The 18,662-nt window shown below is 38.5% G+C and overlaps 1 protein-coding gene across 1 annotated transcript; it reads right to left on the bottom strand.

The window, feature by feature from the left end:
• Positions 1–6,854: 6,854 nt before the first annotated feature.
• LOC123561639 (uncharacterized) lies at positions 6,855–18,537 on the bottom strand. Its single transcript, XM_045354142.2, has 4 exons — positions 18,441–18,537; positions 16,505–16,576; positions 13,406–13,536; positions 6,855–8,143 (listed from the first exon to the last, which is right to left on the bottom strand). The coding sequence occupies exons 2-4, from the start codon at positions 16,564–16,566 to the stop codon at positions 8,016–8,018; spliced, it is 321 nt and encodes a 106-aa protein (XP_045210077.1). The 5' UTR covers positions 16,567–16,576; positions 18,441–18,537; the 3' UTR covers positions 6,855–8,015.
• Between the last annotated feature and the right edge of the window lie 125 nt (positions 18,538–18,662).

Below are 18,662 nucleotides of genomic sequence, written 5' to 3'. Positions count from 1 at the left end.
ACAAATTGCATGTAAAGTTCTGTGGTTTTTTTTTTTCGAAGTTATTTGTAAAGTTTTAACATAGTTATTTGTGAAATTTTAATTGTATCATAATTGTCTGTGATAAGTATACTATATCCATGATGTTTAAATTTTCATCATATCTATTTAAACCATCAGCCAATTGTAAGAAATTCAGGATATTGCTCAAGTCCAAGAATTCTCCAAATAGGCAACTCATTTCAAGACATAAATTGATACTCAATCTGCCTGGCCTCCTACAATGTGTTATTTCTTTAAGGCATAGTTCTCAATGAGCCATACCCTCTTAAAAGAAATATTCAGAAATGTAACATTTCATGGGTTTCAAAATTTAATTAAAGCTTTATATTCTAGAATATAACAAGTTTAACCATTCTTGTTGTTTATGTTAAATATTTTGATCCCTTGCTTTCCAGTAATATGTTACCATAACTAAAGTATTGGGACTTCTGTATGGGGAAATGGAGCTACAGACATATCACTACCAGAAATTTACCAAAAAGACAGTGAGTATTTGGTTAAAATGGGCATAAAACCTCCCCTATACATTTGGTATTTAAGTGTGATAAAAATCAGCTGAGGGAATTTTTGTTGTATCTTTTACTCAATATTGTAAAAGCCTTGCCAATATCATTATCATTTAATCATGTTTTTAGTGTGCAGCTATTATTAAATTAAGTATTGTGATTATTCAGTAATATGTAATTGTTCACCAAAATTACTTAATATATTTGTCATGTAATATGAATGTGTACAACATGGATCATAGTTCTCTGAAAGATTGACACAAGGACAACATTACAAAAGTTCTGAGGCGGTGGCTGTCAGCTTTTAGGTTTGAATAAATACAACTGAATGATTGGCTAAGAGATTTTGGCCAGTCCTAAATGTTTTAATTGTTATAGGATGAGCATGGACGCAAAATGGCCACCTTATTCCAGTTTTATTAAACTTTATCAATGACGACGCTAAAAAATGTTAAGTTAATCACAAGAGTACTTTTGTTGGGAAATGGCCACTATTTGGTTAAAATCAAGCTTTGGCAGTCAAACCAATACAATTAACTTACTGGTAATTGGAAATACGGCAAAGGAAAACTTCTAACAATAGTTATGTTAGTTACATGGTTGATGTTTTCAGTATGAAATTATTCTGCTATTTCAAAATACAGATCTGTTTATACATAGACAATAAATGAATTCAACATAAATATTTATGATTGTTTGCAGAAAGAGAAACATATATTAGTTGTTTAAATTAGATGTTTAGTCAAATGTTTAGTGTAAAAGAAAGCCCCAGTGCAATAGGCATTCATAATAAAATAAATCTTTGAGAGACAATCTGCCTTGTTTGTGTTTTTTTTAGCAGTTTTTCTTTTGCTGTTTGGCATAACAGATAGATCCTCAACGTCTTTTACATGGCAAAGTTTTCAGTTACAGAGAACTAGTCAGAACTAGTACTGAATCCAGAAATGCTATATAGATTGACTTGCCAACATAACTGAAACACTGATGAAAAATGGTGTTAAAGCCCAAACCGTACAAGAAGCCTTTGATGGTGATACAACTTTGGTAGAGAATCATCCAAGACAGATTTATGCCAAATTATTTCAAAGACCGCCAAGATTTTTGGTGTTGGAGATGTTGTCTGAAGAGTTCTATGCCCTACCAATCACCCCTTTCAAGAGGTGGTAAATTGTTTTGCTCATTGTCAGTCTGTTGTTGATCAGTAAGAACCAAATGCTTAAAATTTCATAGGGTGATTGCATGTGGTCAGTAGGTGACCTATTAAGGGTCACTAGGTCAAGGTTACAGTGACTAAAAATGGTTTTGGCTCAATAACTAAAGAACATTTTGGCCCAATGTCCTCAAATTTCTAAGATGATTGCCTGCTGTGGCCATTTGATGACCTCTCTTGTTTTGAAAGTCAAATGTCAAACAATAAAAAAGTTACTAAAAACAAGCTATTTATAGTAACGTTAAAGGGAAGTAATTAAAAAAAAAATGATTGTAAGTTAACAAAAGGATCTGCCAAATAAATCTGTTGACATAAATGAAATTTCAGATCAGTATCTTCATTAGTTATGGAGATATACTCATTTTAATTTGAAATAAAGGGAGGTAATTTGACATAAAATCAGTCCATAGTTATCTACCCTCATTGGCTCAGTCCAACTAATGACAATAATGAAATTTCAAATAAGTCCTGTAAGTACTTACTGATATAAATCCATTTTGATTACAATCAGGGGAGTTAATCAGATTTAAAATAACTCTGGAACCTACGAATGGATCTGATTTGTCATGGAATCCAAGATTTATTGTTGTTGAAGATATTTTGGAAGTTTGTATCAAATAAAACCATAAATGAAGTCTCTATATGGCTGCAAAAGCCAAAATAGCCAATTTTGGACCTTTAAGGGGCCATAACTCTGGAACCCATGAAAGAATCTGGCCAGTTCAAGAAAGGAACCAAGATCTTGTGGTGATACAAGTTATGTGCAAGTTTGGTTAAATTCAAATCATAAATGAAGCTGCTATTGTGCAGACAAGGTCAAAATAGCTAATTCTGGCCCTTTCAGGGGCCATAACTCTGGAATCCAATATGGGATCTGGCCGGTTCGACAAAAGAACCAAGATCTTATGGTGACGCAAGTTTGATTAAATTCAAATCATAAATGAAGCTGCTATTTTGCAGACAAGGTCAAAATAGCTAATTCTGGCCCTTTCAGGGGCCATCACTCTGGAACCCATAACGGAATCTGGCCAGTTCAAGAAAGGAACCAAGATCATATGGTGATACAAGTTGTGTGCAAGTTTGGTTAAAATAAAATCATAAATGAAGCTGCTATTGTGCAGACAAGGTCAAAATAGCCAATTCTGGCCCTTTCAGGGGCCATAACTCTGGAACCCATAATGGAATCTGACCAGTTCAAGAAAGGAACCGAGATCTTATGGTGATACAAGTTGTGTGCAAGTTTGGTAAAAGTCAAATTATAAATAAAGCTGCTATTGTGCAGACAAGGTCAAAATAGCTAATTTTGGCCTTTTCAGGGGCCATAACTCTAGAACCTGTAATGGGATCTGGCCAGTTCAAGAAAGGAACCGAGATCTTATGGTGATACAAGTTGTGTGCAAGTTTGGTTAAAATAAAATCATAAATGAAACCACTATCGTGCAGACAAGAAATTGTTGACGCACGCACCCATGAGACGGACTGACGACGGTGATCACAAAAGCTCACCTTGTCACTATGTGACAGGTGAGCTAACAAAAGAATGCTGTAAAGCTTCTACATTCAACAGATGACTACTACTGATTCTGGGATCAGTTTGTCAATGGTTGAGGTCACAGTGACCTAGAGACTGAAAACGTTTCTGCTCAATGACCCATGACCCTTTGGCCTACTGCCTTCCAACTCCACACGACAGCAGATGACTCCTGAAGAGTGAAAATAGTTCCAATATAATAACTAGAGAATAAGAACACTTGTACCTACTGCATTTTAGTTTCTTAGAATTACTGTATGTTGTTAACGGATGACCCCTAATGTTTTTTATATTTAGAGGGGGTCTTTTTACTCAAACTTGATTATTGATAGAATTTCAGGTTCCTGTGGTCTATTTTAGCTCTGTCAGCCCTCATTTTCAGCCATTTGGAACTGTTCAAACTCCTTTAGACAAGGACCATCCATGCAAAGTTTCATCAACACCAAATAGCTTTAGAGATGTACAGTGGTGAGAATGAGCTTCACTGAAAAAACAAAAGCTCCACAGCGCCCCTGCAGCGCCTTGACCTTTGACCTGGTGACCTTGACCTTTGATCTGGTGACCACAAAGTCAATAGGGGCCGTATCCTCAATAAGTACTATCACCATGTGAAGTTTGAAGGTCCTGGGTGCAGTGGTTCGCGAGTAAAGTGCCTTCATGCAAAAAATTAACATTGGTCCCTGTGACCTTGACCTTTGACCTGGTGACCCCAAAGTCAGTAGGGGTTGTGTACTCAATAAGTACTATCAGCATGTGAAGTTTGAAGGTCCTGGGTGCAATGGTTCACGAGAAAGAGCCTTCATGCAAAAAGTTAACATTGGCCCCTGTGACCTTGACCTTTGACCTAGTGACCCCAAAGTCAGTAGGGGTTGTGTACTCAATAAGTACTACTAGCGTGTGAAGTTTGAAGGTCCTGGGTGCAGTGGTTCGCGAATAAAGTGCCTTCATGCAAAAAGTTAACATTGGCCCCTGTGACCTTGACCTTTGACCCCAGTCAGTAGGGACCGTGTACTCAATAAGTACTACCAGCATGTGAAGTTTGAAGGTCCTTGGTGCAGTGGTTCGCAAGTAAAGTGCCTTCATGCAAAAGGTTAACATTGGCCCCTGTGGCCTTGACTTTGACCTGGTGACCCCTAAGTCAGTAAGGGTCGTGTACTCAATAAGTACTATCAGCATGTGAAGTTTGAAGGTCCTGGGTGCAGTGGTTCGCGAGTAAAGTGCCTTCATGCAAAAAGTTAACATTGGTGTGACGAACGGATGGAAAGTTGAAAACTATGCCTCCCTTCGGGGGCATAAAAAGGGTAAATTGGCCTGAGGGGCCACCAATGCACCTTGTGGGTTTAGGGTAAAGCCCTCATGAAAGGTGTGAAGGGCATTTGCTATGTTTTTTTTTCTATTTTTCTTCTTTTTTACCTCAACCTGCAACCACTCAGCCATACACCAATCTCAACAAGAGGACCATGATGGTCCTGAATCGCTCACCTATCTCCACATGACCCAGTGTTCAACTGAGTATGACATCGTTATTTCTATTATTTGACATAGTGACCTAGTTTTTGAGCACATGTGACCTAGATATCATCAAGATAAAAAATTCTGACCAATTTTCATGAAGATCCATTGAAAAATATGGCCTCTAGAGAGGTCACAAGGTTTTTCTATTATTTGACCTAATGACCTAGTTTTTGAAGGCACGTGACCCACTTTTAAACTTGACCTAGATATCATCAAGGTGCACATTCTGACCAATTTTCATGAAGATCTCGTGAAAAATATGGCCTCTAGAGAGGTCACAAGGTTTTTCTATTTTTCGACCTACTGACCTAGTATTTGACCGCACATGACCCAGTTACGAACCTGACCTAGATATCATCAAGCTGAACATTCTCACCAATCTTCATGAAGATTCATTGAGAAAGATGGCCTCTAGAGAGGTCACAAGGTTTTTTCTATTTTTAGACCTACTGACCTAGTTTTTGACCCCACGTGACCCAGTTTCGGATCTGACTTAGATATCATCAAGATGAACATTCTGACCAATATTCATGAAGATCTCATGAAAAATATGGCCTCTAGAGAGGTCACAGGGTTTTTCTATTTTTAGATCTACTGACCTAGTTTTTAACCCCACGTGACCCAGTTTCGAACTTGACCTAGATATCTTCAAGGTAAACATTCTGACCAATTTTCATGAAGATCCATTGAAAAATATCGCCTCTAGAGAGGTCACAAGGTTTTCCTATTTTTAGACCTACTGACCTAGTTTTTGACCGCACATGACCCAGTTTCGAACTTGACCTAGATATCATCAAGATGAACATTCTGACCAATTTTCATGAAGATCCATTGAGAAATATGGCCACTAGAGAGGTCACAAGGTTTTTCTATTTTTAGATCTACTGACCTAGTTTTTGACCCCACATGACCCAGTTTCGAACTTGACCTAGATATCATCAAGGTGAACATTCTGACCAATATTCATGAAGATCTCAGGAAAAATATGGCCTCTACAGAGGTCACAAGGATTTTCTATTTTTAGATCTACTGACCTAGTTTTTAACCCCACGTGACCCAGTTTCGAACTTGACCTAGATATCATCAAGATGAACATTCTGACCAATTTTCATGAAGATGCATTGAGAAATATGGCCTCTAGAGAGGTCACAAGGTTTTTCTATTTTTAGACCTAATGACCTAGTTTTTGACCCTACGTGACCCAGTTTCGAACTTGACCTAGATATCATCAAGGTAAACATTCTGACCAATATTCATGAAGATCTCATGAAAAATATGGCCTCTAGAGAGGTCACAAGGTTTTTCTATTTTTAGACCTACTGACCTAGTTTTTGACCCCACGTGACCCAGTTTCGAACTTGACCTAGATATCATCAAGGTGAACATTCTGACCAATTTTCATGAAGATCTTGTGAAATATATGGCCTCTAGAGAGGTCACAAGGTTTTTCTATTTTTAGACCTACTGACCTAGTTTTTGACCGTGCGTGACCCAGTTTCGAACTTGACCTAGATATCATCAAGATGAACATTCTGACCAACTTTCATAAAGATCCCATGAAAAATGTGACCTCTAGAGTGGTCACAAGCAAAAGTTTACGGACGGACGCACGGACGGACGACGGACGACGGACACCGTGCGATCACAAAAGCTCACCTTGTCACTTTGTGACAGGTGAGCTAAAAATAGCTCAGGTAGTTCAAAATCTTCATAATTCGGTGGAAAATCTCTTCCCTGGATGTATTTTGAAGAAAATGATGGACAACGGACGGTGTCTCAGTTATTACAAGAGCTTACATTGAGCATCTTGTACTTTAGTTAGCAGAAAATTAATAGGTCCTGAAAAAATTAGTCCTCAAATATCTAGTGGTAACAGTTAACGCTTCATGTATTCAACCCATTGGGCAATACAGCATTGAGAACAATACAAACTTGAATATTAAATTTAAGCAAGTGTACTTGAGCTGTAAGATGTTATAATATAGTTCATCTGAAAAGATGGGAACTATTACAGATCTACAAAGTTCATTGAAATTAAAACTACAATGAATTGCGGTAACAAACATTTTAATGTGTTCTTGGTATTATCTTTTTAATGAATAACATACTCTTCCAGAATTTCAGTATAAATATTTCAGCATTAGAGGACTTAAAATAAATTTATCAAAAAAACATTTTTAGATACAATACAGATGAAAACACTCGACAAAAACATGACAACGTACTGTAAAATCATTTAATAAGTGCAGGCAAGAAATGTTGTGGTTTTAGCCAGAATGGTTGTTTTGCGAATATATGAATTTGTGGGTTTTAATTTTAGAACATGAATCAAATGGGAAGTTAACTTGTTTGTTGGCGCTGATTCAACCACAAAAATTAGTCCCCCCATGAATATCAATGATTTGACAGTATTCTGATTTTTTTCCAAAAGCTTTAGTATATGTATATTATTGAGGCCATAGTAGAAATGCACACCTTAGAAAATGCACTTCTGATAAAAATTGAAATTAAAACTGAACTTTTTATTTTATTTTTAAAAATTTTATGAACCTGATTGATGTCCCCAAGAAAAAGCTGTTTTGGCAAAAACACAGAATTTTTTACTAACAAAATTTATATGTTTTACAGTCTTTGATGATAATGATCAGACACTCCTTGTACTCCTTATACCAGTACATAAACCAGTTCTCAAGGTATAAGATATAATTCATATCCAGCTAATCATTTCCTTACTTGGTGTTCTCAACTGAAAACTGTGTATCAAACGAATTATGAAAACCTGTTCAACCTTTCACTGCTGAGTAAATAATGTGTCAAATGGTAAGTTTTTTCCTTCTTCATTTGTCGAATGGAAGTAAGGCTTTCCTACTTTTTAAAACGGTTCACAAAAATGTTTACTGTGATAAAAAACAACAACGAAACAGTTGAAACTGAAAGGCATAAAATATCACTTTTATTTTATACCTTAAAAGCTCTTTTGTTTTAAGTAATAGTTATTTCATTTCTATTTATCTATGGTCACTGGTAATTGGTCAGGTGCAACATCAAGTCCCCTGTTGTATCCCAGAAACAATTTTCCTTTGAGGACACTTTTCTTTGGGGATCACATTTTAATGTGTCTTTATCACAGTATTGATGAAAACATGATTTCCATATGCACCCATTTTCCTGGAACTGTATCTACACTTGTCTATTACACACATGTCTTATATCAAACTTTATCAGCCTCTTCCTGTAGTTTTTGTTGAAGATTTAATGACTTCTCCCTTTCTGCTTGCATCCTTTCCATTTCTGCCTCTTTGTCTATTCTTGCTATTTCATATATTATTGGTTTTCTCACTGAAAAACATGAAAAAGATGTTCACCTTTACCTGAAATATGAAGAATTGTCAGTACAGTCATTTCTACAAACAAGAGATCTGCCATGGTCCTCAGTCTCAGAGACTACCTTTATGTTAAGTAAAACAAGTGTTAGAAAACCCAATATAATATCGTAACAATTTTACCTTCACTTGCCCCTACAAATCAGCAAGAGCAACGCTGTGTACAGCAATACATGTCTGAAGCTGATAGTACAGAATAAATCCCTTTAGGGATTCAGCAGAAATGGAGTTACCTATTGTGTATCTGTCCACTTAGAATGTCAGGGACTATGACAGTCTATCTGTCCACTTAGCATGACAGGGACTATGACCTTCGAGTCACAAGCAGTCCATATTAAATATGCTTTTTAGCTTGATTGATTTTATGAGGTATGTAGTCACTTGACCCTTGGTGTCAGGCTCGGTTAATATTTTTGTTTTGGTCCAGTTTTTCTTAACAAAAACAACAACAAACTAGAAAATGCTTTTGTAAAAAAGCGCATGTCTCCCCCAATGCAAAGTCCTATAGGCAAGAAGTCAATAGGGGTCAGGAGCGAAAGTCAAAGAGACACTGATGGTTGGCTGCAATAGGGATCATCTACTTGGCATGTCAAGTCATCCCGCTAAATTTCGACACTCTTGGCCTAGTGGTTCTCAAGTCACTGTTCAGGCTCCTGTGACCTTGACCTTTGATCAAGTGACCTCAAAATAAATAGGGGTCATCTACTCTGCATGTCCAATCATCCTAATAAGTTTCAACATTGTAGGTCAAGTGGTTCTCAAGTTATTTCCAAAAAAATGATTTTACATGAATAGGCCACTGTGACCTTGACTTTTAATAGAATGACCCCAAAATCAATAGGGGTCATCTACTCTGCATGTTCAATCATCCTATGAAGTTACAACATTCTGGGTCAAGTGGTTCTCAAGTTATTGATCTGAACTGGTTATCAATGTTCAGGCCCCTGTGACCTTGACCTTTAACGGAGTGACCCCAAAAACAATAGGGGTCATTTACTCTGCATGAACAATCATCCTATGAAGTTTCAACATTCTGGATCGAGAGGTTCTCAAGTTATTGATTGGAAATGGTTTTCCATGTTCAGGCCCCTGTGGCCTTGACCGTTAACAGAGTGACCCTAAAATCGTTAGGGGTCATCTACCCTGCATGGCCAATCATCCTATGAAGTTTCATCATTCTGGGTCAAGTGGTTCTCAAGTAACTGACCGGAAATGGTTTTCAATGTTCAGGCCCCTGTGACCTTGGCCTTTCACAGAGTGAACCCAAAATCGTTAGGGGTCATCTACTCTGCATGACCAATCATCCTATTAAGTTTCAACATTCTGGGTCAAGTGGTTCTCAAGTTACTGACCGGAAAAGGTTTTCAATGTTCAGGCCCCTGTGACCTTGACCTTTAATGGAGTGACCTCAAAATCGATAGGGGTCATCTACTTTGCATGTACAATCATCCTATGGAGTTTCAACATTCTGGGTCAAGTGGTTCTCTAGTTATTGATCGGAAATGGTTTTCCATGTTCAGGCCCCTATGACCTTGACCTTTGATTGAGTGACCCCAAAATCAAGAAGGGTCATCTACTCTTTATGACCAATCATCCTATGAAGTTTCAACATTCTGGATCAAGTGGTTCTCTAGTTATTGATCGGAAATGTTTTTCAATGTTCAGGCCCCTGTGACCTTGACCTTTGACTGAGTGACCCCAAAATCGATAGGGGTCATCTACTCTTCATGACCAATCATACTATGAAGTTTCAACATTCTGGGTCAAGTGGTTCTCTAGTTATTGATCGGAAATGGTTTTCAATGTTTAGGCCCCTGTGACCTCGACCTTTGACGGAGTGACCCCAAAATCAATAGGGGTCATCTACTCTTCATGACCAATCATCCTATGAAGTTTCAACATTCTGGGTCAAGTGGTTCTCTAGTTATTGATCGGAAATGGTTTTCAATGTTCAGGCCCCTGTGACCTTGACCTTTAACGGAGTGACCCCAAAATCAATAGGGGTCATCTACTCTTCATGACCAATCATCCTATGAAGTTTCAACATTCTGGGTCAAGTGGTTCTCTAGTTATTGATCGGAAATGGTTTTCAATGTTCAGGCCCCTGTGACCTTGACCTTTAACGGAGTGACCCCAAAATCAATAGGGGTCATCTACTCTTCATGACCAATCATCCTATGAAGTTTCAACATTCTGGGTCAAGTGGTTCTCTAGTTATTGATCGGAAATGGTTTTCAATGTTTAGGCCCCTGTGACCTTGACCTTTGACGGAGTGACACCAAAAACAATAGGGGTCGTCTACTCCAGCAGCCCTACAACCCTATGAAGTTTGAAGGTTCTAGGTCAAATGGTTCTCCAGTTATTGCTCGGAAATGAAGTGTGACGTACGGACGGACAGGGCAAAAACAATATGTCTCCTGGAGGAGACATAATAAATAAAATAAGAGCTATATAGCTTAGAAACTTGCACACTTGTATATCATCATAAGCCGAGTAAGAAGACCAAGAACCATAACTCTTTCCTTGCATATTGCCTTATGTTAAGTATTTACAGATGAGGGTTGGTACCCACAGATGGTACACTGTGACCAAGACTGACCTCAAAATCAATAGGGTCATTCACTGCCTTTAGGCAACGTGCCTGCCAAGTTTGAATACAATAGGTGACAGTGTTCACAAGAAAATGTTTCACAGTTTGGGTGTTGTTGTTTTTTTTTGTGCCAACAGTCACTAGTGACCTAATTACCCTTGGCCTAGTACTGATCTCAAAATCAATACAAGTCAATGTTCATGAGTAATAGGCCCATCAAGTTTAAGGAGCCGAGGTCAAAGGAAATTTAAGTTATTGCAGGAAAACAAGCAGACAAACATTTAACCAGCCCCATCACAAAATACACCAATCTGGTCATTTAGCGAGGCAGTGACCATGAGCCTTGATTAAGAAACCTCAGTATCAAACTAGAAGATGCTTTTGAAGAAAAGTGCATATCTCCCCCAATGCATAGTAGTAATAGGCAAGAAGTCAATAGGGGACAGGAGCAAAAGTCCAAGAGACACCGATGGTAGGCTGCAATAGGATCATCTACTCAGCATGTCCAATCATCCCAAAAGGTTTAAACATTCTGGGCCTAGTGGTTCTCATGTTATGGAATGGAAATGGTCTTCCATGTTCTGGCTCCTGTGACCTTGACCTTTGATCGAGTGACTCCAAAATCAATAGGGGTCATCTACTTTGCATGTGTAATCATCTTATGAAGTTTCAACACTCTGGGCCAAGTGGTTCTTAAGTTATTGATCGGAAATGGTTTTCCATGTTCAGGCCCGTGACCTTGACCTTTGCTCAAGTGACCCAAAATCAATAAGGGTCATCCACACTGTAACTCATATTCACCCTATGAGTTTGAAGGTTTTGGGTCACATGGTTCTCAAGTTATTGATCAGAAACAATGTTCCATTTTCTGGCCGCTGTGACCTTTAACTTTAATCAAGTGACCTGAAAATCAACAGGGGTCATCTACTCTGCAAGTCCAATCATCTCATGAAGTTTTAACATTCTAGGTCAAATGTTTCTCAAATTATTGATCGGAAATTGCTTTCCTATTCATGCCCCTGTGACCTTGACTTTTGATGGAGTGATCCCAAAATTTATAGGGGTCATCTACTCTGCGTGTTTGATCATACTATGAAGTTTCAACATTCTGAGTCGAGCGGTTCTCAAATTATTGATCGGAAATGGTTTTCCATGTTCAGGCCACTGTGACCTTGACCTTTGATGGAGTGACCACCAAAACAATAGGGGCCATCTACTCCATAAGCCCTACCATCCTATAAAGTTTGAAGGTTCTATGTCATATGGTTCTCCAGTTATTGATCGGAAATGAAGTGTGATGGACAGACAGTTTGCCTGCCTGCCTGACGGATGGAAAACAAAGCAAAAACGATTATGTCTCCCCCACTGGTGGGGGAGACATAATAAGAGGCCCCACAATGAATGTGCAATTTATATTCATAATCACTGTAACTCAGACATTTGAATCAGTGTCATTACAATCAGTAGTGGTCATTCACTGCCCATGTGCATAGTGCTTGACAACTTAGGTAAGTATAGTAGCTCCAGGTGTTCTCCAGATACTAAAAGTCAGAGTGACCTTGACTCTTCACCCACTGCCAATGACCACAACAGGGGTCATACACTGCCCATAAGCATCAAACTTATCGTGTTTGATGATCAAGGTCAATGCATTCTTTAGACAGTCAACAGAAACTCAACTGTTAACAGACAGAAGGATGGAAAAGCAACACCGCTGCATAATAGTTCCATATGACCAACAGACAGAAGGATGGAAAACCAACACCGCTGCATAATAGTTCCATACGACCCCTTAGCAGGACAGTGACCATGACCTTTAACTAAGAATCAGCGGGTCCATGGTGAACATGCTTTTTCTTCTAACAGCCACTTTGACCTCTACCTTTGACATAGTGACGCCTTTAACCTTCTTCAAAATATTCTTCAGTTATTGAGGGGAAACTTTAACTGTTAACAGATGACTAGCATCATCATATAATACATCCATCTAATACTTTAAATCGGAAAAATTTTTAGCCTCTAGATCACTGTAACCTTGACCTATATCCCATAAACAATAGGTATCCACTATGCATAAATTTTGTACAAATTAGTGAATTTTGATTTTATAGATAAAATGAATGGGAATTTTATTTGTTTGCTTGGGACTGAAGTCAGATATAAAAAAAAATTAGTCTTCAATGGACTTCAGCAAACAATATACTCACACCTCTTCAAAGTGGGGGGTGGGGGGGGCATTTATAAATTTTCAGGTATTGGTTGTTTACATAAAGGGAGATAGTAACGTTTGTGCTAACAAACAGGAGGTAGCGCTGACTTTTTTCAAGGGGAATTCCCTCGTCATAAACCTTGACACATCATCATAAAAATGTCGAAATGAAACAGCTGTTAATAATTCCTGTTTTTCAATTCAACAAAATAATTTCTACTTTTTGTCTTGCAAAGTAATTCCTGCACTATATCTGATTTGAAACCAAATGAGTTTACTGGTTTTGGTGAGGGGGGGGGGGGAGGGGGGAGGGTATTTTTTTGTTAGAAAAAAAGAAAAGTACATGTAATTTCTGCAAGGGAAGTGGCTGAAATTTTTGCCACAGTTTCTACAGGAGAAACTATCCGTGGAATAGTTACCTGTAAAATGATGTACAGCATCAATAGCCATCCTTATAGTACATATTACTACTCCAGAAATCAGGACAAATACAGTGGAACGGTGGAGCTTGTCATACACTACATATTTATGTGGCATTCTAAATCGAGGCCTGAAAAAGAAACTTTTTATTATTAAATCCTTCCCATATTAACGATGCAATACTTGATAACAACATGAAATTCTTAACCAATAATTTAAGAAAAAAAAATATTTGTTAAACAACTGTATATAAATATTTATATACATATATGTACATATAATTGTGTATAAGAAGAAAAAGACATGGCCCAAATGGGCCTTAGTAGCTCATCTGAAGTCTGTGACATTTAGACCTTTCATCTGACAAAGTTAAGTGAACATCCATTAAGCAGAATTTTCACTAAGACTTATAAAAATATGTTATTAAGTAACTAGAGAACTCATGAAGGAATCTAGCCGGTTTTCGAAGGGAACCAAGATTTTATTGTGACTTAAGTTGTGTGTAAGTGTGGTTAAAATGTAAGATGTTATTTCTATCGTGTTTACAAGGTAAAAACAAGAGCTGCTTTTGAGAAAAGCGCATGTCTCCCACAACTGCCTAATCATAATTCGGTGGAAAATCTCATCCCTGGATGTATTTTGAATCATCTGAATAGTAGTATATGAGTCAACCATGCTCCAAGACCTAAACTGCCTTATCAGACTTTGAGTGCTTTGATTATCAAAATTAAGTTTCAAGGGCCATAATTCCGAAGTGCCTGGGCCGATTTGGCTAGTTATTGAACTTGGCTGAGGACTTATTAGCAAAAACATTTTTTTTCAAGTTTAGTGAAGATAAGATGAGAAATCTTCGACTTAGAGTGCGGACAAGCTTTGTGACAGACAGAAAGACACACAGACAGACACACACATAGACAGGAGTAAATCAATAAGTCTCCCACATGGGAGACATAATTAACAAATTTTTGGCTCTTTCAGGGGTCAATCAGGAACCGCAACTCCAGAACCTATGATTGGATCTGATGGATTCATCATGGAATCCAAGATCTATTGTTGATAAAGATATTTTGCAAGTTTGTATCAAATCAAACCATAAAAAAAGAGCTCGTAGAACATGAAATGCCCCCTTGATGCATTCAGTAACTGCACACTGAACAGAAATTATTTGGTCACTGGGCACTGGACGTTTGATGTACTGACCTCAAATCTATAATTATGGGTCATTTACCAGTCATAAGTGACCTCCATACCAAATGTGATCCTAGACCAAAGCATTCTCTAGTTATTTGGCAAGAAAAGTTATACTGTTTTGGGTCAATATGATCTTGATCTTTGACCTGCTGAACTCAAAATCAATAGGGGTCATCTGCTTGTCATGATCAACCTCCCTATTAAGTTTTGTGATCCTAGGCCCCAGCATTCTTGAGTTATCATCCGGAAATGGTTTAACTGTTCCAGGTCACTTTGACCTTGACTTTGACCTACTGACCTCAAAATCAATAGGGGTCATCTGTTGGTCATGATCAACCTCCCTATTAAATGTTAAAGATCCTAGGCCCAAGTGTTCTCTATTTATTGTCCTAAAACGGTTTACCTGTTATGGATTACTGTGACCTTGAGCTTTAACCTACTGACCTCAAAATCAATAGGGATCATCTGCTGGTCATGATCAACCTCCGTTTTAAGTTTCGTATACCTACGCCCAAGTGTTCTCAAATTACCATCCAGAAAATAGTTTAACTGTTCCGGGTCACTGTGACCTTGACCTTTGACCTACTGACCTCAAAGTCATCTGCTGGTCATGATCAACCTCCCTATCAACTTTCATGATCCTAGGCCAAAGCGTTCTTGAGTTACCATCCAGAAACCGTTTTAAGTGTTCAGGGTCACTATGACCTACTGACCTCAAAATCAATAGGGGTCATATGCTGGTCATGATCAATCTCCCTATCAACTGTCAAGATCCTAGTTCCAAGCTTTCTTGAGTTATCATCCGGAAACCGTTTAACTGTTCAGGTCAATGTGACCTTAACCTTTGACTGAATGACCTCAAAATCAATAGCGGTCATCTGCTGGTCCGAGCCAACCTCCTTATCAACTTTCATGATCCTAGGCCTAAACATTCTTGAGTTATCATCCGGACACCAATTGGTCTATGGACACACAGACCGACCAACCGACATCTGCAATACAATATACCCAACCTTCTTTGAAGAAGGGCATAATGAAATTTATATGGCTGCAAAAGCCAAACTAGAAGATGCTTTTGTAGAAAAGCGCATGTCTCCCCCAATGCATAGTCATATAGGCAAGAAGTCAATTGGGGACAGAAGCAAAAGTCAAAGAGGTACTGATGGTTGCCTGCAATAGGGATCATGTACTTGGCATGTTCAATCATTCCAAGTTTCAACATTCTGGGCCTAGCAGTTCTCAAGTAATAAATTGGAAACAGTTTTCCATGTTCAGGCCCCTGGTGACCTTGACCTTGATTATGTGACCCCAAAATCAGAAGGGGTCATCTATTCTGCATGTCCAATCATCCTATTAAGTTTCAACATTCTGGGTCAAGTGGTTCTCAAGTTATTGATCAGAAATGGTTTTCCATGTTCAGGCCCATGTGACCTTGACCTTTGATGGAGTGACCCCAAAAACAATAAGGGTTGTCTACTCCATAAGCCCTACCAATCTATTAAGTTTGAAGGTTCTAGGTCAAAAGTTTCTCCAGTTATTGATCAGAAATGAAGTGTGAGGGACGAACAGGGCAAAAACAATATGTCTCCCCCAGAGGCGGGGGGAGAGAGACATAAATAGCAAGTTCTGGCCCTTCAAGGGCTCATAACTCTAGAGCCCATGATGAGATCTGGCCAGTTTTCTGAAGGAACCAAGATATTATACCAATACAAGTTGTGTGCAAGTTTGATTAAAATCGATTGCAAAATGTGGTCTCTATCCGGTCAAGGAGATAATTGTTATCTTGTGATTTCTCACTTCTCCGGTCACTGAGATAATCATTACCACTATCCTGTGATTTCTCTCTCCACCCAATGAAATAATCCTTAACTTGTGATATCTCTACTCACTCAAGAGTTCTAACTTACCACTGAAATTTTGAAGTCTTTCTTCCTGTCACAACTTCTTTCCCTGTTTTAGTCTGAGGCATATTTATAACCCTGTAAAAATATATAAATATATATTCATTACACAATGGTAAGACTAAATTTATAAAGTGAAAAGAAAACCTGTTTTCATATTTCATTGGTGCCTTTAAAATACAAACAAATAAATTGTACAAGATCTTAAAGACAGTGACTAGTAAGAAAATTTTACACTTTTATATGTGGATGTAAATGAATCTTGTTTTTTTATAACAGAAATGGAAAGATTGCAACTGAATAAGTTTCATTCAATTGGGACAATGTAAAGTTCTACAAAGGATGTCACCATCATCCACACCTTATACTGCTGCAAGCAGTGTGACTGCATGGTGGTTTCCATTGCCAGTGCTATGATGGTTCTTCTTCTTCTGATGATGTATATAAATCCCACTATGGGGCATTGTCGTACAGTGTAACATGTACAAGGCTGTGTGACTCGTGCATGTATGTACAAGTGCAGGTAAAATGATAAAAAAAAAACCCCGCAGTCCTGTGACTACGCCGTGGCATCCAAACATCTTTTGAAGGCCTTGACGCTGTCAACCATGGTGGCTTGTTCAGAAAGCTGGTTCCACAGTCTGGTGACAGAAGGGAAAAAGGAATGGAGAAAGACGTCAGTGCGACAGAAGGGGAGAAGGAATCTGACAGAGTGACCCCTTGTGTTGATGGAGGCTGGATGGAAGAACCTCCCTGCAGGGATGTCGATGAGGCTGTGGGTGATACAGTAGACCATTACGAGCTTGGCGTTGGAGCGGTGATGTTCATGGGGCTGCTAGCCAATGTCAGCAATCATCTGACTGGTGCTACTTGTTGTCGGTAATTCCCCTTGATGAACTGTGCAGCGCGATGTTGAAATGCCTCCAGTTGTGTGATGTTAGACTGTGCCTTGATGTCTTGCGAGCAGGTAGTCAGGTTCCTCCTGAGGAAGGCGTGGCTGAACATTGTTTGCCTTCTTTGCAGTGGATGCGATGTGAGCATTCATGCACAGCTTTTCGTCGATGTCGACTCCCAGGTACTTGCCACCCTACACTCTCTGCAATCCACTGCCATGGATGCGGTAGGGGGTCTTGATCGTGTTACTCTTCCTGGTAATGTGCATGACCTCGCATATGCTGGGATTGAAGGACATAAGTCGTTCTCATTCCCATTGCTGGAATCTGTCTAGGTCTTCTTTTAAAGCTTTGGCATCATCTGAGGTACAAATCTTCCTATACAAGAGACTGTCATCAGCGAACAGACCTGTGTGATGTGGAAGTAGCTTGGAGTGGGAGGTCGTTCATATAGAGCAGGAAAACGAGTGTCCTATGACTGATCCTTGGGGGGACACCTGAAACCACTGGACATGGGTCAGATGAGTTGCCCTCAACTAGGACTTGTTGACAACTGTATGCCAGGAAGCTCCAGATCTGCTGCAATAAGTTGCCCCTAATACCTTGTCATGTTATTAAAAAGGCTCTGATTTGAAACTGAAAGTTGGTTTTAAATAATTTGGACACAACTGCTTTGATTAATTTTGGGCTATTTTATTTTTGTAACATGAGTAAAAGTACGTCAGTAGAGTCAGTCATTGCCATGACCTTCCTGTCAAAAGTAGATCAACAACAACATTTTATAGTATAATCTATAAAATTTCAACTAGGTGAAAAACTTTTGCACACAGGCAGCAACTTCAAGGGCAGTAATTACCAAGTCATATGTCAACGAGATGACTAGGAACTGCAAGAAACAGGCTTAGATATTCACAACCGAAATTTTTTTATCCGACAAATACACCAGTTAGAAACGTGATTTACCACAATTTCTGATCAAAGTAAAATATGAGAATGACAACAGTTTAATTTCAATTAACTCGACATTCAACCTTAATTTCAACCCTTACCGAAGGTAAATATCCCTTGTATACGACTAAATACAACTTAATCCCTTTTTGTTCTCCTTACAAAACAAATTTGACCTCAACGATATATGCGAATAAAAATAAAATTTGCAATAAAGTGGGTAGTGATCAATAATTAAAAAAATTGTATTTGTACATTTAGTTTTGATTTTCTTTTTTTCTACCTGAAATGGTTTTGCTATTCTATAGGTCAGTGCCAATTTA

This window comes from Mercenaria mercenaria, chromosome 10, assembly GCF_021730395.1.
Source record: "Mercenaria mercenaria strain notata chromosome 10, MADL_Memer_1, whole genome shotgun sequence".
Lineage (NCBI taxonomy): Eukaryota > Metazoa > Mollusca > Bivalvia > Venerida > Veneridae > Mercenaria > Mercenaria mercenaria.
This window is presented reverse-complemented; position numbering and strand designations above follow the sequence as displayed.